The sequence below is a fragment of the Podarcis pityusensis genome, assembly GCF_964106645.2.
Source record: "Podarcis pityusensis genome assembly, chromosome: 6".
NCBI classification, from domain to species: domain Eukaryota; kingdom Metazoa; phylum Chordata; class Lepidosauria; order Squamata; family Lacertidae; genus Podarcis; species Podarcis pityusensis.
Genome location: NC_138030.1, coordinates 42,283,707 through 42,307,235, shown reverse-complemented (window position 1 = coordinate 42,307,235; position 23,529 = coordinate 42,283,707). Strand labels below are relative to the sequence as shown.

Below are 23,529 nucleotides of genomic sequence, written 5' to 3'. Positions count from 1 at the left end.
ATAAACTTAAACTCAGAATTTGATTCTATTATCTACGATAATCCAATGACCTATTTTTAGTGCAAGACTTTTTTTTTTTTAAAGAAATCTGGCTCTTCAGTCCTTTTATGTTGCCATCTCAATTTGGGGCAAGTAAAAGCTGAGAAGCCATGACAGGTGGCAAATTCCTATTCTATTCTGCACAACGTTTTGGAAATAAAACATTGAAACACATTTCCGACATTAACTTTATTTAAAACACAAATACTTCTCTCTCCTGCAGACTGTTTAAAGAAATAGCAAACATATCTGATTCAGATAGTGATTTAAATAGAAAACAAAAAGATGTACAGAAAGCAATGGAGTCTGTAGTTAAAAGCCTAGAGAGGAATCTCTTGTATGGGGAAAAAAAAATGAAGAAAAATGTCAACAAACAGAAGGTTCTGCATAAGCAGACACAAACTATTGCAAACTATTCACAGTCTCAAATGTCTGTTACTTTTGTTCACCGTCAGAAGTTCTCTGGTTTCCCACTTTTTTGGAGCAATGTGTCAACTAGCAGTTAATGCAGGGCAGCTTTTAACATAAATTTAAAAGTATGACTCTATTCAACCATATTTTGCACAGGCAAAATTTCAATGTGAACTTGCAAAGCACAGAGTTTTTCCAAGTTAAAGTGAATATATTTACAACAGAATCAAGCAAATTTTTATTCTTGGTAGGAACGCAACCAGAAAGATCCTGCAGATAACAATAGTCAAAAGGTAATCATATGAAATATGGATGTAAGAATGATAGGGTATACAATACACCCAAGTCTCCACAGCCACACTGTAGAGTTCATGGAACACTGCCGAATAAAGATCATTGGTGGGGCTTCAAGTGCTGAACATGGGTACAAAAGTTTGCAGGTGGGCAGTTTCAGAACCACAGCTGAGAACTGTGTGGATTTGGCAGGGAAGAGTGCATATATATGGTTTACCTGGTTTACCTGCCAAAAGGCAGCATTCCAAAGCTTTGTTTTAAATGACCGGTGCAATATCAGCAAAAAAGGCCATCAGTTCAGGAAAAAAAGAACAAAACCTGAGAATAACCTCACATGCCCTTGTAGGGCATGTTTTAAAAACAATAATTATTTTTAATGAATATAGGTACACACAAAAAAATTCTTAGCTTTTGCCTTATGGAGTTTATGCTTGCTAGTGGAAACTAGTCTAAATGGTACAGAATAACAGTGAGGAAGATTTTTTTTTTAAAAAGTTCAATATTCTTTCCTTCTTCCTAAAGCCACGCTTGCCATGTGGCGGTAAGTTCAGATGGAGATTACTACATTTCTGCTCTTCCACATTTTAAACTGTACTCCTGGCTCTAGAATCAAATTTGAAAATATAATTGCATGACTCAAAGAGCTGACACAGTAACTTGGGAATACAGAAATTACCCCCAAAAAAATCACAATGAAGAAGCTGTGAAACAGACATTGAGGTTTGCCACAAGGCTGGAAAACAAAATGTGACAGTTAAGTAACAAAAATACATACAGGAAGGTTGTTGAGTCAACAAGTGGACCCTAGTTGAAATGTTTGTGGTTTTCTCAAAGTATTTCAGGTGGGCAGGATAGTAACAAGACAATCATATAGGAACATCTCTCTGACCAGCAGGGCAATACAGGACAATCAAATGCAGCCAATTTCTTTCATCAGTTCAAGTGTGCTTTAAGACTTGCCATAACTTCACCAAGAAAAGGGTAATCTTGGTTATCCAACAAAATATACAACATTTATTTTCTCTCAGAATAAACCATATGGGGATGAAATCAGCTGTCAATCATTTCAGAAAGTTCAAGCAAGAGGTCGTCCTCATCTTTTCCTGGGTCCAGATCAATCTCTGCTTCCAGTTTGCCTCCTGAGATTTCCCATATCAGCTTTTCAAAGTCATCGTCTACTGAGGTGGGTGTCTTCCCAGGTCCTGTTGAGCTCAGTCTGCGTGTCTTTACTGCTGCATGGGAAGAGGTTGCACCTGCTGTCTCTGCTTGCAACGTGGAGGCTGCCTGGTTCTCCATATGCAGTTCGGAGCTTCACAAAGAGGGAAAAGATAACAATATGATACATCTCCAAGGGGGAAACAGATATCCTGTCTGGACGTGGGGAACCCTTAGCCCCAGTAGAATGGTGTGATATTAATAAGCTGTGCAGGAAGTTTCTCCTCTAGCAGTAGACAGGTCATTAGTTAGTTACAAATCTGAAACTTAAATAGGCAGGATGCAGGTACATAAAGAGTAGAGATAATATTCTTATATGGGAATTCAAGCAACATTTGGGAGGGGGGTGTTGTGCAGGGCAACATGTATAGTTGGTGTACACCAGCCCATCCTTGCTGCCACATTCCCACCAATATGCAATATATAGGAAGGTCTGAATTAAGGATCTTGCATGATCAGAACTGACAGGGAATTTTGCACTATCACCAGTGGCTTCTAACTGCATTCAGCTAAGCATGGTTAGAAACCTCTTATGTACGGCCTGCTCTCCTCTTCACACACTAAAATGACTGAAGAAGCCTTATGTTGAAGTGTCATCTAGGTCATATTATATGGTCAGGAAGCAGTTGGTTAGCAGAAAGAAATAGCTGGATTATTGCTATGCCACTAAACTATCTTCTTCAGCTATGCATGTTTACATTATGTAGCCGTAAAGGTAAAGGACACCTGACAGTTAAGTCCAGTTGCGAACGACTCCTGGGGTTGCGATGCTCATCACCAAGGGAGCCGGTGTTTGTCTGCTTCCGCAGACAGTTTTTCCGGGTCATGTGGCCAGCATGACTAAGTCACTTCTGGTGAACCAGAGCAGCACACGGCAACACCATTTACCTTCCCGCCGGAGCAGTACCTATTTATCTATTTGCACTGCGTGCTTTCGAACTGCTAGGTTGGCAGGAGCTGGGACCGAACAACAGGAGCTCACCCCGTCACAGGAATTTGAACCGTGACCTTTTGATTGGCAAGCCCAAGCGGCACAGCACCACCCACGTCTTACGTTTTGCTTTTAAGATAGCTAAGTTCAAAGTGAACTGAGCAGTATGAAAAACAAAATGCAAGACTTAAGAAACTAGTTTATGGGAAATATCAGGTATGATAAATAGCATAAGGTCTTGAACAACTTAAAATACTGAATCAGCTCATTGCAGCATAAGCTTTGATGAGCAAATTCTACTTCAGATGCAGAAGTAGAGTCCTAGCCATTTATTTATTTTATGGCATTTATATACCATTTAACTGCAAATCAGTAAATCACACAGCATTACCTACAAAAGGTTATGTCAGAATAAATGTATTGTTGGTACCCATGTTAAAAAACCAAGGACAAATGCTTGATCTTGCTGGTCAAGTTGCAGTTGGTTTCTAAATTATCATAATTTGGCTTTAAAAGGCAAATTTTTGTCAGTGTTAGTATGAGATATCTAAACACTTCATCCAGAGTACTGCTATCTCCTCAGTGCAGTAGGATCTGAAGAGTGAAAGCTTGGTAACATTTGACTCTATCTTGTTGACAAAATTAAAATTAGTACAATGGGAAATAGTCACAATTTGTATTAATTTCTTTTAAGCTGCTTCAAGTATTATGATCTATTACTGGCCTAACTGTATTTCTTCAGAATCTGCCACTACAGTCTTGGAATTTTCAATATGAACTTCACTATATCCCAGATTCCTATGGCATTAAATTTAATTGAATCTATTCCAGTGTCTGTTACCTGGACCTCCACTTGCAAACCTACATGGAAAGAAAGCTGAAGGACCTTATCCTAATTTTCACTTGATCTCATTTGAGTAATGGCTAATAAACATTCAAAGTCAGCTTGCACAACTGTTCCAAGGGACAATCTCAGTGACATATAATAGGGTGATAGATAGATAGATAGATAGATAGATAGATAGATAGATAGATAGATAAAATAATTACCTGTTAGACTGCACTCTCTCAGGAACAACGGCTTCTGTGGCTTCTGAAAGACTAGGAGCACTTGCCTGAGAGAGGGGGAAAAAGTTTGTGGCAGGTTTTTCTCTCTCCATCATCATTATGCTGTTTTAATTCTTGAGCATCCTATTACCCCCCTGCAAAAAAGCCCACCCCTGCTACTTATCTCAAAGTGCAGTTACAGCACAAGCTAATACTTTCAGCTATCAGGTAGTCTCCAACAGCACAAATCCATCTTCTTACCAGGGCTGTGTTTTCAGATGGGTGCTCCTTTGTGTTTGCGCTTGGGATGAGACTCAGAGGCTTCACTGCAGCAATAACAGAAGGATGACTCTCTGATGCTTTGCGCTTCAGTGCCTGCTTTGCTGGAGACACGGGCTTCACCCCAGATGGTTTCACATTCACTTTTGGTTTGGCTAGAATATGAAAAAGCAACTCAAGGTTAGTCCGTGAACACAGAATGGCAATGTTACTCTTCTCTCTCCCTAACTTTTTTCCATAATAGCACATTTTAAAACCAAAAACAGCACTTCTCTTCCTCCGAGACCTTTTTTAGAAATGTCAGATCTGTAATTACGAAAAGATTCGGTGCTCTTTGCACATGGCAGTTCTCTATCTACATGAAAAATGCAGCATCCTGCAAAGGGTTTTTTGACCTATCGCAGACCCTCCAAGTGTCCTATTTTCCAGGGACATGCCTGATTTAGAGAAGCTGTCCCAGTTTCTGATTTGATCCTGGAATGCCCTGCTTTTCCTTAGAATGTCCCTATTTTCACAGGAGAAATGTTGGAGGGTAGGGAGTTCTCTGACCCCTGAGCTGTCTGAAGGCAATCCTGTATAGGGAATTTTTTTAAATGTTTAATGCTTTATTGTTTTTTATATATGTTTGAAGCTGCCCAGCGTGGCTGGGCCAACCCAGTAAGATGTGTGGGATATAAATAGTAAAATTATCATTATGGAATGGGAAGTCCCTATTTTCATCAGAGAAATGTTGGAGGGTATGCTATTGCAACTAAGACTAAGAATGTGTCTTTGCCACAAGTGCAGAAGCATACAATTCGGGCGTGTTGGACAGTGCCCAGATATGATGCTATCAAATCTCCCACATCCAGAGATTGTCTAGCAGTGAGTGAGAGAGAGCAAGTGCAGCTTCATGCCATATACCAAGAGAGGTCCAGTTACCTGGCTAAGCAGTCGCCAGGACTTCCCAGAGGAACTCTGGGCTTCAGATTTGTCCCTTTAATACCATACATCCTTGTGCCTTTGTCTCAAGAGTAAGCAATGCAGGTTGATAGTATGAGACAGAAAAGGCAACAGTTACAGCTGTTGCCCAGATTACATTTTGAAGCAACTGGGAACACACATGCTATCTCAGAGATAGATGAAAGCTCAAGATGTTTTGCCAATTCTGGAGTGTGTGTATCAGTATTATGCAAGAATATTCATCCCATCCCTTTGCGCCTGGGACATGTAAGTGGAATGTGGGAGTATGCTTAAGAATACACACCTTGTTACTTAGCTCATGGGGCAATGCTGAAACTTAAAACAAGTAGGAACCTAGATGGCAGAAATTTAAAAGCCTCTTGTTCTACCTCTTATGAGCAGCTTAAGGAAGCCAACCTTTTTTTGACTCTTGATTACCATCAAGGTGTTGCTGTTTACCTTTAATCTTTCGTTCTACAGGCTGAGCAGAAAGTCTCGACTCCTCTGACCCCATGTTCTCTGGCGCTGCCTCCTGGGATCTCACCAGCAACCTCTTTGTAAGTGGATGGCTTTTCCCTGTTGTCACTGGGGATACAGGATTTTTCGCCCCTGGGGCCTTCCCTTCTGCAGTTTCTTCCCCAGCAGATGGCACAGTCACTTGCTCCTCCTGGGGCTTCCTCTCTTGCTGCTGTTTTAGCCGTTGCTTCTCCTTCCTTATCTCCTCCAAGCTCTTCACCTGGACTTTAGAATGTGAATTGCTCATGCCGTCATTCAAAGGCTGAGTAGACAATGAGAAATAAAGGGGTGAGAAAACAGGTGCTTCCCAGGGAAAGCGCCCCCCCCCCCATATTTCAGTATCTTGACATGCTTCTTGGGTGGCCTGGCTCTGGATAGTGCTCCGGATTTCTTTCTTCTGTTTGTTTTTACTTTTTTGGCTTTTTATAACCATGAAGCAGTCATAGTCTGGGGTTGTCTGTCAGAAAAATGATGCCCCATTGTGTTTCTTGGTGGCATGATGTGCCCTTCATAATAGGCTGTCAAAATATATTATGCTGAACTTTGGCCCAGAGCTGATTAGCTAATGGGATCTAAATGGGGCTAGAAGGGTGAGAAAGCAGGGTTTGTGTATCACGTGACAGCCAGTCCTGACATAGATGTCTAATGGCAGTTTCCAAAGATGCTAGATGATAATGAACATGCATCAGTAGCAAGGCCTGTTTTTCAACACAGAATGTATTGTGTACCAAAATGAAGACTTACCTTCGCAGTGGCATCTGATGTAAAAGTTCTTGGAGAGGACTTCAACTCTAGATGTTTTTTTTCTCTTTCAGGAGCTGTTAAAAACACCACATTGATCATTCTAAAAGGAGAATTAATTCTCCTGAGGCACAGCTATTTCCCACCTTATGAGGACAGGTAAATTAGGTGGGTGAACACCACACTCAGCAGTCTTCTATCTTGCTTTAAATGCTTGCTACCTTCCAACACCAAGGTCCATGAAGCACTACAAGCAAGGCATTTCATCTCAATTCCTCAATTTTTGAGGAACACATCCTGCCCAGACACATCCTATCCCGTCCTGAACTAGAAAATGTGCATAATGGTGACATGCCAACAGGCTGATTATTTAAGTTACTTCCAGCTGAAAATACTTTTTTTCCAGAAATATTTGTTCTGGCATTAGTTATAGGCTCCTACAAAGTGAACTGAAAAGAGTACCCCCACTTTAATTTAAGGTCAAATTAAAATGTGCGATCCCATTTGCTGAAATACTGAAAAATGCAGGAAGGACACTTGAAGGGCAGGAGAAAGAATGCTTAACGCCTCCTGCCATTGCCAATACTCTCCTCCTATGAATACCCTACTCATGCTAGTTCCCTTCCTTTACTCTGAGCTCATTTCAGAGCCATGTGTGGGAAGGGGGCGGGGGGACATCAGCACACTACAGTATGTTCTGCAGCTGAAGTTCCTGATATTGCTCTACTCTATGTTCCAGCAGTCAAATCTATCATGAATATTTATACCAATTTTATCATTTATAAAAAAATCTGCTTCAACATGCATTCTGAATATGAGTATTTGGTAGTAAAATGGTGCTACAAACAGGGCATGCATAGTACCTGTTGGCTTTGTAATGCATAACTGTCTCCTCCCAACTGGAGTTCGCTCAGGTTGCATCTGCGTCTTTGAGGTATTCTCCCCACTTTGCTGCATTCGGAGGGCTTTTTCCTGCTTGATTTCCTCTAGAGTTTTGATGCGCACCTCCCTAAAGTCCTTAGCTTTGTCAGAAGGCTCCTCCAGCTTTCTTCTGCTGGAAACAGCTGAACCCAAGGAGCCTTGCTTCTGGGGCTCACCCTCATGCTTTGGTCCAGCAAGGCTCCCTTTTTCAGCTTTTAGGCGCTCCTCTTCCATTTGCCTCTGCTTCTTCTCAGCCAGGACCTCTGAAAAGGTTTTGATCCTGATGGCAGGAGACGGTTTTGCCACTGCACTGGGATCATCAATGGTAAAAGTTACTTGAACCTTGGGTTTGGGATGAATTTCTCCCTTTCTTTGGCTAGCCTTCTCCAAACGGATTTCTTCCAGTGTTTTCACACGAATTTCGCCTACTGGTTGGGCAGCATTCTCTACACCACAAACACAAAGCAAAATGAAAAAATGCACAATAGAATTAATTAGTTTGCATTTTTATGTTAGTCAAAATTTCAACTGTTCTAGGCTGTATATACTTTTGCTCTGAGAGTTTAACAATCTGCTTCTTATCCCCCAACCTCATTCTAAATGGGCTTCCCTCAAAATGTACATGTCGTATTTCAACCCTTGCCAGTTTTTTGCAGTAGATTATCCAAGTCAAAAAGTGAGCAGTATGTAAAACATTGCTGAAGAACTAATACTGAGAGCAAGATCTCATTCCATAAAGGAGCTCTAAATTCAGGAGGTAAGAAAAAAGAACAGTTGCAGGCTGATCTTTTTGTGACATGGGCCTTTTATAGATTTTAACCTTTTATATATTATTATCACATTAAACTCTGTGAGGTTTACTTCTGAGTAGAGTAGCTTGGATTGCACTAAGGCTGCACATGCAAGAAATAGGAAGAGGATATCCCAAGGTACTCCAATAAAACCAATTGTTACCTGTTTCCATGTTGTTCTGCTCAGATGGTAATCCTAGTCTCTCTTTAAGTGACAAGGGAACTTGTACTGCAGAAAGAAAGAATAAAATGGTGAAGGAAGTTACACAGGAGTCTCCTGTTTTGTTCTCCTACAGCAATCTTCCTAGTGCCTTGGACTACAACTCCCATCATTCCTAACAATTGGCCATGCTAGCTGGAGCTGAAGGGCACCAGGTTGAGGAAGCTGACCTATGGCTTCACACAGAAAATGTTTCATATGGCTTGCTTCACCCTCCAGCCCAAGGAGTCTTCATAAGAGAGATGTTTCCAGATGGGAGAAAGACTTCACGCTGGCCATCAGGCAATGGCTTTTTCCACCTGCCTTGACCACCCTCCATCCCTAAGAGCCTTTCCCAGACCATGACTTTGAAAACAGCAGAAGCACCTGGGAAGAGAGGAGTTCCAGGGTATTTTAAAAATTAATGTTATAATTTTCTGTCCTTGTTGCTCAAATTGATCCTTTTACATGGTTTTGTAGCATTTTATGCATCATGATTTGCCATTATTTTTATTGATTACAGTTTAGTAATTCTTAAATTTGATAGTAGTTGTTTATTTTAAAGCTATGTTTTTATTATGACTTTTTTGTATTGGATCAGATTGTTATCAGGTATATGATCTTTGCTGTCTATTTTGTTGTTTATTCAGCTTGTAAACTGCCTTCTGTATAGTAATATAGAAAGGTGGTATACAAATTAAAAGTGAAATGAAATACTGTATGTTTTCTGCAACTCAAAAGAACCACAAATGAACTGCAAATAGATCTACTATTCTTCCAAAAAAAATTTAAAAATCTCTATCAAAGCAATTACGTTTTATGCACTATGTACAGATCACCTTGACTATGGAATTTGGAATACTTTGTGTACATCACTGTATGGAGACAGCATACAAGATTTTTGAAACAAACAACTGTTAATATGGCCTTTTCATTATATGCATTTGATTCCTCATCCCTGATAAAAACAGGAGTTTCATTGACATTTTAGAACAATTTCACTTAAACAGGTTTGTTGCACTACAAAAAAAGGAGAACACATTTTACTATTTAAACAAACCTACCTCTCTTTGGTATTTTGTCTGCATTCTCCAAGGAGTCTACTTTCTTTCCCAGTCTTTCAGCAAGGCTACGTTTTAGGGGGAGACCACTCTCAGAAACTAACAGTAAAAGGAGAAGAAAGAAAGATTATTGTCAGGCTTTTGTTTTTTTGCTTTCAGCTATGCTTGCTACTTTTAGTGGCAATTACATCCACATCAGTCTTACGATGCTGAAAGACACCTTTAGTGAACATTTTGCCTAGAAAGATAGGGCAGAGATATACATACACGTGCACACACACTGTGGCAGTGCAAGAAGCAGATGAGTGGGATAAGAGCTGATACCGGTCTAGTTTTTACACAGCTCTCCACTGAAATGTCAAGAAAAATGAAAATCCTCCTTGCCGCAGATTCTATGCTGTGCCATAAATGGCATATACTTTAATACAGTAATTTAATAAATCATCAAGGTTCAAAAACAGAAAAAAATGTACCCATGATCAGAACTTTTGTGCATGTATGCACCTTTGATGGAAAAGTATGGATAAGGCTGATATGTTAATAGAGGAGCAGGGTTTTTTAATTCTACATGCTGGTTCTCACCTGTAGAGGATTTCCGTTTTCCCAATCTTTCTGCAACAGTCAATCGAATCTGAGGCTCTTCACCTGACAAAAATTAAGGTCAAACAACTTTAACAGATGTTTGAAGTAAACCAATTGCTTTAATATGTGTATTAATATGTAGTGGTTTTTTCCATGAAAAACTGTTAAAGCCTCTTGGCTAATAAACAAACAGTATTTGTACAGCAGTTTATTTACTTGCAGTAGAACCTGCATTTGACCAGAAGATTAACACATGCAAATTTAGTTGTTAAGTACAGGATACTCAACTCCTCAATGGGATCCACCCACACAATGGTAAGGTGATATAAAGGCAGACTGCAAGCAAAGATGCCTAGATTCAGATAATTGCTCACTATCACATGTCTTTCACCTTTTGTCAAACAAAGAGAACAGGGTGACCATAGGTGAAAGAGGCAGGAAGATCACACATGACAAGCCTCTTGTTAAACAAACAAATGGGATGGCCAGTTTATCCCATTTCTCACTATTCTTAAAGTGATTATAGAAATTGTAAGAATCACTCATTTCATAGCCCCTACCCTCTCCATCACAATGCATTGGCAAAAAAGGGTATAAAAAGACCATTAAATGAAAAGGTTAGCTAGCTCTCCCAGCTCCAATACAACAGAACTTACCCAGCACTTCCTAGGACTCTGCCCCCTACTGCTTCGCTTTAAGGACAGGTATACTTTCCTTTTCCCCTTCCCTTCTTGTGTGGCTTTATGGCAAAATTGTCACCTTGCTTATGTAGGTGTTAGAATAGATAGGGTATTTTCTGCTCTTTAAAGTGTGTTTGTATTGTGATTTGCTACTCGCTTAGACTGTAACTTTGCTATCTAAAGCAGCATTATATATATATTCTGTCACTCCTGATTTATATACCGTATTTTTCGCACCATAGGACGCACCGGACAATAGGACGCACTTTGTTTTAGAGGGGGGAGAACAAGAAAAAAAAATCTCCCCCTCTCTGCCCAGCGCCCCTTCAGCGAAGTGGCAGGAGGCGCTGCGCAGAGAGGGGGAGAACTTTCCCCCTCTTGTTTTCCCGCTCTAAAACAAGGTGCCGTTTAAGGTGCGTTCAGGCGGCAACCTTGGAAGCCTGGAGAGCGAGACCCCTCGCTCTCCAGGCTTCAGGTTCCTTTCGACCTGCTCTTTGGGGCTGGCGGGGGGAAGCCCACCGCCAGCCCCAAAGAGCAGTTCAGGGAGCAGCGGAAAGGCGCAGCGGAGAGGCTCCTGCCATAGCCGCCCGTCACCTCTCCAGCCGGGAGAGCGCGCGCGGGGCTAAAGAAGCCATAGCCCAGCGACCCTCTCCCGGCTGGAGAGGTGATGCACGGCTATGGCAGGAGCCTCTCCGCTGCGCCTTTCCGCTGCTCCCTGAACTGCTCTTTGGGGCTGGCGGTGGGCTTCCCCCCGCCAGCCCCAAAGAGCAGGTCGAAAGGAACCTGAAGCCTGGAGAGCGAGGGGTCTCGCTCTCCAGGCTTCCAAGGTTGCCGCCTGAACGCACCTTAAACGGCACCTTGTTTTAGAGCGGGAAAACAAGAGGGGGAAAGTTCTCCCCCTCTCTGCGCAGCGCCTCCTGCCACTTCGCTGAAGGGGCGCTGGGCAGAGAGGGGGAGATTTTTTTTTCTTGTTCTCCCCCCTCTAAAACAAAGTGCGTCCTATTGTCCGGTGCGTCCTATGGTGCGAAAAATACGGTATATAAATCAGGAGTGACAGAATATATATATAATGCTGCTTTAGATAGCAAAGTTACAGTCTAAGCGAGTAGCAAATCACAATACAAACACACTTTAAAAACACACTTCTATAGCCGCCCGTCACCTCTCCAGCAGCCCCGCGCACGCTCTCCCGGCTGGAAAGGTGACGGGCGGCTATGGCAAGAGCCTCAATAGCCGCGCGTCACCTCTCCAGCTGGGAGAGGGTCGCGGGGTGCCCGCGTGCGCTCTCCCGGCTGGAGAGGTGACGGGCGGCTATTGAGGCTCTTGCCATAGCCGCCCGTCACCTCTCCAGCCGGGAGAGCGCGCGCGGGGCTAAAGCAGCCCCCCGCGACCCTCTCCCGGCTGGAGAGGTGACGGGCGGCTATTGAGGCTCTTGCTTTAGCCCCGCGCGCGCGCTCTCCCAGCTGGAGAGGTGACGGGCGGCTATTGAGGCTCTTGCTTTAGCCCCGCGCGCGCTCTCCCGGCTGGAGAGGTGACGGGCGGCTATGGCAAGAGCCTCAATAGCCGCGCGTCACCTCTCCAGCTGGGAGAGGGTCGCGGGGTGCCCGCGTGCGCTCTCCCGGCTGGAGAGGTGACGGGCGGCTATTGAGGCTCTTGCCATAGCCGCCCGTCACCTCTCCAGCCGGGAGAGCGCGCGCGGGGCTAAAGCAGCCCCCCGCGACCCTCTCCCGGCTGGAGAGGTGACGGGCGGCTATTGAGGCTCTTGCTTTAGCCCCGCGCGCGCTCTCCCGGCTGGAGAGGTGACGGGCGGCTATGGCAAGAGCCTCAATAGCCGCGCGTCACCTCTCCAGCCGGGAGAGGGTCGCGGGGCTATGGCGTCTTCGCTCCATAGGACGCACACACATTTTCCCTTCATTTTTGAAGGGAAAAAAGTGCGTCCTATAGAGCGAAAAATACGGTAATAAACTAAGCTTCCTTTATTTCTATGTGAGGGTTTCTTGTAGGAATAAGATTAAGGATTAACACACATCCATAATAAGTGCACATCATAACTCCAGCAAAAGATCCTAAACCTCTCAGCAGTGTGTATATGAACATACATGAGTACACATCGTAGCATTGATACTAATCGATAAAGAGGAAGGGCATTTCCAGAAATGCCACACCTACCAGAGCTGCTGAATTGAATACAAACAGAATTACACTTACCTGGCTTTGTAGATAAAGTTACAGTTCTGACCACAGTCCGTACATTTTCTTTTTCTGGGCCTGGATGGGTCTGAATCTGAGCAGAAACTTCAGAGGGGTTGTCTGAGAAGAGCAAGACAAAGGTATATTAAGCTGCACTGCCACCACTATTTGGCATTTCATGAATTTGTGGTTGAGATGCAATTTGAATATGAGGCTTCTAAGTTCACACTCTTGGCTACTATACAATGCCAACTGTAATGCATTGGTGCCTTAGGATAAGTCCAATCCAAAATTCTTTTTTTCTTTGAACAATCATTGAACAACCTCCACTAGCCACCACCCCAACACTTAATTGCTGTGATTCAATGGTAGGGCACAAAACTGCTGATTCAATGATCACTGGGACATCCAAGGCTACACATAAAGGTAAAGGGACCCCTGACTGTTGGGTCCAGTCGCAAACAACTGGGGTTGCGGTGCTCATCTCGCTTTATTGGCTAGGGGAGCTGGCGTACAGCTTCCGGGTCATGTGGCCAGCATGACTAAGCCGCTTCTGGTGAACCAGTGCAGCGCACGGAAACGCCATTTACCTTCCCGCTGGAGCAGTACCTATTTATCTACTTGCACTTTGATGTGATTTCGAACTGCTAGGCTGGCAGGCGCAGGGGCTTAGCAACAGGAGCTCACCCCGTCGTGGGGATTCGAACATTAGCATTTGCAAGGCTCTAAGCAAAAGCAAGCAACAGCCCACCCTGGACTTCTAATAATAGACACTGCAACAATGAGGGTGCCCAAACATAATGCTGTGGAATATCCTCACAATTACAAAGGTCAACTCACCACCTTGCTTCTTTGATTTTTCCTTCATTTTTTTTGACTTGATCTCATCAAGGGTTTTGATTCCAAAATTCAAATTATCAACTGCAAAATGTGAAAATTTGAGTAAGTGGATAAGTTTCTCTCAAATACGAAAGCGCAGAAAACAAGCTGAAAGTTAGATAACCTGTGAAAATTTATTCCAGGGGTGAGAACCTGTGGCCCTCCAGAAGTTACTGAGCTACATTGCCCATCACATCTGATCATTGTTTGTAGATGCTGGCTTAGGATGATGGAGCGGGAATCAAACATCTGGGGTGCCACAAGCAAACTTGGCAATTTCAATGTTTTTAGCTTTGTTTACTCTATACAAGTATAATCAATATGCTAAATTAGATCAATCTCTGGGGCACCAGCAAATTTTCCGTTGCAAACTGAACATGTTCTGATGCACATTACCCTAAATATGCAGAGGAAATATTTCCAGAAAACTTTCCACAACACTTCCTTAAGAAAAAAAATGTTTGTTGGTTTTTTTGTTCCCATCTTTCTGCATAGCTCCTATATCCCTTCCACTCTCTATACCCCATCTACCTTCCTGCACCAGCACACTAATGTCCTTCTCTCCAATACTTGCTTTAAAAACAAACAAACGGCATTTACATACTTTGCAAGTCCTCAATTGCAAGAACTGAAATATAAACACACACTGAAGCAAATAAACAATCCAACCCACATGCTGAATGTAGGTATCCTTGGCTGAAATCCCTTGCTAAGGGTCCACTCAGTTTATTTTGAGCATATTAGTTCCTACCTTTACCTTGTTTTGTGCTACTTGCTGATTTCCGAGTAGAAATTACCCGCAATCCATTAGAAACCTCCGCAGAGGGTTGTTGAACGGGCATTTTAGATTCATCACCTTCTTCCGATAATTGATCTGAAAGAAGTAACATTGCTACTTTGAGTCCATTCCTATTTATTTAGAAGTAAGGCCACTATGTTCAGTGAGACAGATTCTCAAATGTGCATAAGTCTTAGGCTGCATTGATTTATACCCATTTACCTGGAAGCAAGCTCCACTGAAATATGTCAGACTTAATTCTGAGTAGGCATGTATAAGGTAGAACTGTGAGTCAAGTAAAACCTCATTTGGATTGTCTCACCTGCTTAGTCAAGTAAGATCTGTACAACATGCAATTAATTAAAAGGTAGGTAGAAGATCTATGATTTGCCAATTAAGTTTTGCTGCTCTCAGATGCTATAGGGTGGAAACCTCCCCACTCCATATGCTCCAGAGGATTGGAAGAAGCACCAGTGGAAGAAATGTTTCAAGGTGCTGGGTTGCCATATTTGAAAAAGTGATAATCCAGAGCTGGGGGGGGGGGGGGGCAAAGTTGTTGAGCTTGGACATTTTTGATCTATTTGTGAGGAACATCGGCAAAAACAACACTGATGGTTGTCGGCAGGCATAAGTCCGGATTTCCCTGGACATTTTGCCAATTTCCGCCCAGACACTGCTTGTGGCTGCAGTATTTGGGGTGTGTTCTGGAAATTCCAGACATATGGCAACCCTAGATAATACCCAATGCCATCACCTGCTTTGATGTATTTATTGTTGTTTTCATCTTGATTTTAATTTACTTTAATTTTTATATAAGTTGTTAGGCACTCTGAGGATCTGCAGGATGAGGTGGGGTATACACTGAAGCAATGACTGCATTAATGATATGCACTGAAACAACGGAGAAGCATCATGCTTTAGGGAACTATATTTTGCTCACCATCATCATCTTCATCATCATCTGCAGCATTGATAACAACTGGTGGATGAGTGGGGCTTGGTACATTTTCAGAACTTTCCACCTTCATTACCCCACGCAGCTGAGGAGATGGATTGGACTGAACAGAAAGTTTATTCTGCTGCAATGAAATCTGTGTAGCCTTCATCTCCTCTTCCGTAGGTTCAGGCACGTTTAGAACAGCTTTGAACAAAAATGCACAAGAATCTATAAACTACAAGTTGAAAACCATTATCAATACTATAGATAGGTATCTGTTCCATCATGTGTAAAATCTCTCCAGTAATATCAAAATCATTCTGCAAAGGATTGTGACCAATATTAATATAATAATTTTATTGATACTTAAATTTGGAAAAAAATCTCCAGTAAGTTTTCATCTTGCTTACACACACATCTACGCTAAAGACCATTCTTATGGATCAGATCTAGCATTCTGAAACACTGGTCACCTAATGCTTCTAGGAAGTTAACCATAAAGAAATGATGGTGAAAATATTTGCCCTGTTGTATGTTAAATACAAACAAGTCAGCTATTTGTCTCAAAGAGTTTCCTAGATGGTTATAGCAATTTAAACAGGGAGAGGAAGGGCTGCAGGGTTGTGGTTAAAGTTATGTAAATCACTTTTCAGAGTGCTGTGTTCACACGGATGTCTTCAAGCTGCTAGTAGGACAAGTGTGGGGAACCTCTGGCCCTCCAGATGTTGCTGAACTACAATTCCCATCAGCCCCAGCAGGCGTAGCAAAAGGCCAGGGAAGTGAGTTTCATTCCAGCAACATAAGGAGGGTCAAAGGTTCCTCACACCTTCGGTAGTATTTGGGTTAACAACAACAAAAACAATCTTGTGAAGCATCCACCTTTGTGCAATAAAGAACGTGTCCCTGCATAACCTTTATCTACTGTATTGCTGCTGGATTTTTTTGATGCACTGCTGGGGGGAAAAGTCAGGCAAGTACGGCTTTCCTTACAGCACCTACAGAAATGTGGAAGTCTGAAGAAAGAATGCAAGATCTTTTGTAGATAGGTAGGGGTAAAGAGATATGCCGAAAGGTGAAATTACAACTCACTCTTGCTTGGAGGTAAGAAAAGCCCATCCACAAAACGTCCCTTGTTGTGGTGGAATGCACAGTTCATCTTCTGACAGCCCACTGGCTGATTCTCCCAAAAGCATGGGATCTCACTGCGTTTTTTCTGAAGACAAAACATAGGCAATAAGTGTACACTAGGAACAACCTGCAAGTCCACAACGTAAGTTATTAACACACTGAGATGGTATCAGCAACATAACCTTTACAGCCTATAATTCATCAGGAGAAGAACTGATAATGCAAATATTATTTCCCATTTTGTTTAGGACAGGCAGTCATCTGTGAAGAGACTACTTAATCACAATGGCCAGGATCCAAAGGGCTGCAGTGTTCGAAACGCCCATTGTTCTAGGCACATTTTGCAACAGGGAATTTCATTAACACGAGCAGTTTCTGAGCTCTGGGTGCAGATTTCAAATTAAGACTGCACAGTGGAAGGAAAGGGGGACCCTTTTCTGCCTCCCCACTTCCAACCACTTTCTGAAGACTGGAGAAGAGACTGTCTTAAGAATATTAGCAAGGGTGGGCAGGGGAAGCATGGCTTTGTTTTTTGCAGTCTTCAGGTGAGGACTAGATCATGTGAAAAATGAACATAAGATTTTAGCTGCAGTTCATTCATTTTCAACTTTGTATTGTTATTAAAAAAGCATGCCTAGACATTCCGTTGTTGTGCCTGTAACCTAGGTTTAAGGTGCCATTTAGCTCCTAGTTTTCATATCTCAATTTCTAACACTGGCTGCATGTGGAGTTGCATTCATGTACACAAGCTGTGCCAGCAACCTCTCTCTCATACCCTTAAAAGCAGCCCTTCTGGGAAATACATGTTGTACAGATAAATGCAATGTAGCATAAGAGATGAAGCAGAGGAGAGATTGAGCAACACACATACAGTGCATATGTGAAACTGCTTTTCACTCACCCATAGGCTTTTTGGATCCTGGCCCATTATTATATTTCAGTTCTACCTTCCTATATCCTACATGATATCTTCTTTTCCTTCCAAATCCTACTGCCTGCCACACCTTTTGATAAGATAGACTAACTTTATGTTTACCCCACTATTGTTTAAGAATAGGGAATTACAGACCCTTTTGGTATGCACTGTTAAAAACAATCATTGTTAAAAACCAAATAGCATGTGCTGCACTTCCATTTTTTATAGCCTTAGGGTAGGTCCTGCTATCACATTTCTTGTCCACACAGGTCACCCTGTATCTTCCCAAATACATTCTCATGTGTGCATAGTATGCAAACAAGGTAATGGGTTACTGGCAGAAATAACTGTGGGACACTAATTGCGGCCTAAATGCATTACATTTCTACAAGCTAGCTCATACTATGAAAAAGCTAGGACAACCCACATGGTGGACAAGGGAAAATATCTAAAACAGAGTTAACATGTTTCTTCTCTCATTTTTGTAGCTTTACTGTAAAAAAACACAGTCCCCATATAATAAACCAACCCAAATAATAGCACCCCAAATTCAAATCAAGCTGGAAAGGTGCTTAGAGACTAAGAAACTCATGCTGGTAGTCTAAACATGGGAATCTCAAACTACTATGAACAGTTTCTTCATTTATAAGTGTATGTGTGTAGATATATTTTTTCAAAGCAAGGCAGGAGTTACCAAAATAACCTTGCAAACTTAAACTTAACAAACTAACTTGATAGCTCTAAATCATGCCTATGTCTTTATAGTTTTTAGGAAAATGTTCTATGCAAAAAACACTACGCTTCAACAATGCACACAGTGTCTGTATTACAGACCCAGATATCAAGAGTAATCACACTGCTAGACTATATATTGAGACAATACTTACATCAATCTCCATGTGTCTAAATCGACAGACACTTCTGAAACATCGCTGCTCTTGCCAAAGCACACACACAGTTTCATTCCCCAGAGCAGCTTCACAGTGACGGAAGGGGCAACTGTCACCCTGGAGAATGAAATATGGTCTTGGTAAGCAATACATACATTAAAAATCAGACTAATATAACCAAGGTTTCATTGAACTGCATTTCCTATGCACAAAAGCAACATTAAAGGTTTTACTACATCTTTGCATATTCCTCTTCCTGGCTACCAATAAAGTCACTAAAGGAAGGGACGGATGCCTTGGCTGGAGTCTATTTTGTGTATCAGGTTACATTATACTTATAATACTGCAAGCATGAATAAAGAAGACTAGAGGACAGGGGAAATACAAACCTTGGTACATGTGGAGTAGAAATAAAAGTAACAATCATCTCCTTGGTTAGACATATTCGGCTGAATCTTTATTGTCAGCTTATGTTGGAAAGACTGGTGGCTGAACAGAGGTTTACTATTCTCTCAGTGATGGCTGATCAGTTTAGTTTAACTGGCAAAACCGTCTATAGGTTGGATTTACTGGTATCTTCTTTAAAATATAATCTTGGAAAAAGATGAAGGAAAATAAAAAGAAACATTCATGTTACAAATCACAAGCTTTGCTACTCTTTTTTATTTCAATGGCACATAATAAGTTCTAAACCCCAGTAGGTTAGGTAAACACATTCTACTTTTATATATGTTATGAAAACTGGTTCCCAGTTTAAAAACAAACCACATAAATCTGTTTACCCTCTAATTTCCTGACATCCAATTTCTTTACATCATAGTAAGAAACACTAAAGAGGGGGTAGCCAACATGGTGTCCTGCAGATGTTGGACTACGACTCCCATTAACCTCTGGACAGCATGGCCAATGGTGAGGGACAAGAAGATCTGTTGTCCAGCAATATCAGGAGGGCAAAATCCAGAAATATAGAAGTTTCATATTTGGCAACAAGCAGACAACACACATTTAATATTTTGGGAAGCTCAATTCCTATACCACCACCAATTCTTTGCTGACTGCTTAAAACAGATGGATGAGGTGAACTGACAAGAGGGGATGCTGAGATTGGGACATGCGCCAAGTTGAATAATTAGAACAACATTTGCATATTCTATTGCAGAAACCTTGGCCACTGGGTGAAAACTACTGCCAGCTAGTCATTTTGATAACCCTTCAAATTTTAGCAACTGCTAAGATATATCTTAAGCACCTGTTGAATTACAGTTCACACACTAAACCTTCCCAAATGAATACATTTTTCACTGAGATACCTTGGTAGGTTCAGCATGCAACTCTGTCTTCAAAGACTTCCAGTTATTTTTCTCCTGTAGGTCGAATCAACACTCAATCCATGAAATGATAATAACGGGATAGAAAGACTTTTCTTCCTCACATTTCCAAGGAACACATCTCATTCTCATTCAAAATTCAGACAGGGTGAATTACAACTACTGGAGAAAGCAAGTCCATTTGAACGGTCAGGAAGACTGGAGATAGTGAAGGTTAATTGCCTCTTCAAAATAAATTGTTCATTTAAAGATGAACTTGTGTTTCAAACTGGCTGCAAAGAAGATCCATCTTCCACAGCCGGAAAATTTTAATTTTTTTTTAATTAAAACACATTTTTCAATTTCTGGTCTTCAAGATTTCTTCCACCTATTGGAAAAAAGGAAAAATCTTCCCCGCTCTTTATTAAACTGTGTAGTTAAAAAAAAAATACTTGTATGTATAAACACAGATATGTATATACACATAAGTATCCTTAAATACATTTGTGTTTATACATGCAACAATGTATATACAAGCATGGTAGTTAAATTTAAAGATTGAAATTTTGCAACAGAATGTTTCGAATTTGGGGAACTAAAAATAAATTGCCATACAAATTTCAGGCCAATCGTTTCCCACATAAGCACACAAATAGGTACATAGACATAGGGTGTTCACATGATGTATCGAGTATTAAGACCGATTTTCAAACAAATTGGGATCCAATTAATTTTTATGCAGAAACTAACTGCATGATGCAGTTTTAAAAGCAACAGGCTTAGTACTACAAAATCAAGGCAACTGTTTGATTTTGCTGTCAAAATGTTAAATTTGTTTTGTTTTTTCTGTACCTAATTTTGCTCAGTCCCCCATACATCACTGCAAAGATACACCATAAGTCACTGTTTTTCAGTGATAAGGTTGAAAGGATGCAGCCGGTCCAGCATCCTAGCAACCAATGCATCTTCAGTCACAAAGTGACCCAAAAGAAAAGAAATTGTTGATCCCTCTTTCAATGCCATTTTGAGTATATATTCCTTCTTTCAAATTGAAGAGTGAAATGTAGGAATCTTTTATTCACACAAATGCTAACATATTTTGGGGGGTAATTTTTGGCATGGTATTTCACCCGACTCTAAAATAGAGAGGGGAAAGTATTTTGAAAAAGAAAAAGAAGTAGTAGTCCATGATGAATTTTACACAAGGGAAAATTATATATATAACTACAACAATTAATTTTCATTATTATATTCTCTTCCCACCCAGTTTTTTTTATTTATTCCAACTTGATTTGCCTGCACTAAATGATATTGGTGCTTCACATGATCAATTCTGCGAGGAGAAAGATTCTGACAAATGCACAATACCTCTCTTTGCCATAATCAGCCCACATTTAGTGGCAACCAAACTATCCCTTTGGGGGGGAATTGCGCAAATACACGCATTATAAGCAGCAAATTAACTTTAGGTATTTCCTTTCTGTAGCCTTTTATTTTTATTTTTGCATACACAATCCCTGAACACAAAGTTCATTTCTGTACATACTACCTTAAGGCACACACACAAAAATTGGTTAATTAAACTGCCTATCCCAATTTAAGTACATGTTATAAAGCAGTTTGTATATTATCTGCCATGGTTTAAGAACATACTGCACATCCAGCTCTGGGAACGATTATTAACTTCACTCAATATTACACTGTTTTAATATATAGGTGAAATCCAAGAACTGTTGGTGTCTTTCACCAATATATAAAAACCAACCATTTTAAAAAAGCAAATAAGAAAAGGTGATTAATTGTTTTTCCATCCCCCCTCCAGTAAAAATAATGGGCATAGCTCTGATAGTAGGAATAGTACTTGAAAGCCAGATTCTCATGATGATGCTGACATCCTTGATAAAGCTGAGCAGTTTTGTTTTCAAATCGTACAAAAGCTTTCCAAAAGTCAACTGATGGTAGGCTAACTTTTGAGCTTATGTGAGAAAAAATGCAGTAGAATCACAGAACTGTAGAGCTGGATCATCCCCTGTAATACTCCCTTCTAGGAATGTAAGCTGAAAGGTTTAGGCACAGGAACAGAAACTTTCATATTCTAATTTCTGTTCATACAGTGTCTCCCTCACTCTGATTATCAAGCATACAGTTAACATCCCTGTCTCATTGCACGTATTGAGAGTATATGTTCACAAGACACTTTGAAGGTCAAAAACCAGCTAGTGCTAATGATGGATAGCAAAGAGCAGCATTTTCATATGCACTTCAAATTGTCTTGAAGCACACAACACAGATTTTATTCACTGTTCTCTTAAGCACCTCTCCATTTCATTGCAGTGAGTAAGCACCATGCATGCCAAAGCCAAATGCCTGAATGAATATAAGTATATAAAGGAGCCATTTCCATATTGTCATTGTCAAATTCTGAAATGAGCTTATGTTCAGAGGTCAAGAAATTTGTTGCTCTGACATTCTGACAGCAAGGTAGAAGAATGGCAGTTGAGGTAATTTATGACCACTTGGGCCAATGCCCACCAATTTCTCAGCTTCCCCTATCAACATATGGGTTTTTGTTAACTAAGCCACTTTAAATCTGTCCTTCGATACTATGATCTTTTTGCATGTTTTGAAAGGCACATGAATAGGGTAAGCACCTCTAACTACAATAGCTTTAGGTAGTTACAATAGCTTTAGGAAGTACAATTACTGTACTTCCTAGTTTTGCTATTTTTCAGTGTACCTACTGAATTGCAATGCCAGAGAGTTCTGTTACATCAATAGCACTAAAAATGGCAGGTCTTGGCTTTATTTTATTTCATTTAAAAAACAAACAAACAACCCACTATTATTGAAAATCCCTAAACTGCCATCTGTGCCAGACTCTGCACTGGGAGGAAACAATGTACTCTTCGGTATTAAAGCTGCTGCATCTTCTCGTATCAGAAAGACTGGGGAAATTAACACACTAAATTAGTAGCTGCTCAACGCACAGAAAAACTTTATCACAATTATTATAGCTAATTCAGTTGCAAAGGGTCTGCAGTGGGAAGAACGAGTACCTAGTTTCAAACTGGATATACTGCATATATTTTGGTTACAAAATGTATTTTATGTCCTCTGCAACCATTGATCACCCTCATCTTCATTAAAGTAGTCGTCTCTATGCTGCCTAGCAATAGCATGCAATGGCAGTTCTATTTTTCATTGTGTTTTAAATTGATTATCCTATGACATTATATTCCTAAAACATACTAGATGCACAGCTCAATCTTGGAGTGCAGCATGCACCAATGACAACAATCTGTTTTGGAAAAGAACCTCAAATGCCACCAGCTAAATGCCATGATAATCAGAGACTCTTTTTTTGTCAACCAGAATTACTGTACTTCCTAGTTTTGCTATTTTTCAGTGTACCTACTGAATTGCAATGCCAGAGAGTTCTGTTACATCAATAGCACTAAAAATGGCAGGTCTTGGCTTTATTTTATTTCATTTAAAAAACAAACAAACAACCCACTATTATTGAAAATCCCGCACTGTGGGATTTCCTTTGCCCTAGTTTCCCCATCTTTGGGATTAGGCCAGTTAATCCAAATGCCCTTTCCTAGATGGTCGCAAGGATCTGGGAGACTGGGAGGGAAAACCGAATTATCTAAACAAATCTTAAAGAGCAGGAAAACAATCGCTGTGGGAGGGCCGGGAAATAAATAAATAAATAAAGCGGGGCCGTACGGACGCCATTTATATGAAACGCAAAAGGAAGCAGAAAATGGAGTTAATTTAGGGGCAACCATAGATAAGATAAAATAAATATAATGAAGCTGTCGCAATCTCGGATTGGGACTGGGAACGGGCCGT

At 41.0% G+C, this 23,529-nt stretch overlaps 1 protein-coding gene across 2 annotated transcripts; it reads right to left on the bottom strand.

The window, feature by feature from the left end:
• Nucleotides 1–213: 213 nt before the first annotated feature.
• ZC3H11A (zinc finger CCCH-type containing 11A) lies at nt 214–20,034 on the bottom strand. Of its 2 annotated transcripts, none has more exons than XM_081010052.1 (17): nt 19,678–20,034; nt 18,757–18,960; nt 18,365–18,484; nt 16,523–16,646; nt 15,437–15,637; nt 14,476–14,592; nt 13,680–13,760; nt 12,858–12,959; nt 9,970–10,032; nt 9,391–9,486; nt 8,291–8,356; nt 7,279–7,782; nt 6,419–6,492; nt 5,618–5,936; nt 4,199–4,371; nt 3,941–4,005; nt 214–2,053 (listed from the first exon to the last, which is right to left on the bottom strand). In XM_081010052.1, exons 2-17 carry the CDS (start codon nt 18,808–18,810, stop codon nt 1,795–1,797), a joined length of 2,418 nt encoding a protein of 805 aa, XP_080866178.1. In that variant the 5' UTR covers nt 18,811–18,960; nt 19,678–20,034; the 3' UTR covers nt 214–1,794. The 2 variants fall into 2 exon arrangements, with proteins under 2 accessions (XP_080866178.1, XP_080866177.1); XM_081010051.1 differs by having other exon boundaries at nt 14,470–14,592; nt 19,678–20,002.
• Nucleotides 20,035–23,529: the final 3,495 nt, after the last annotated feature.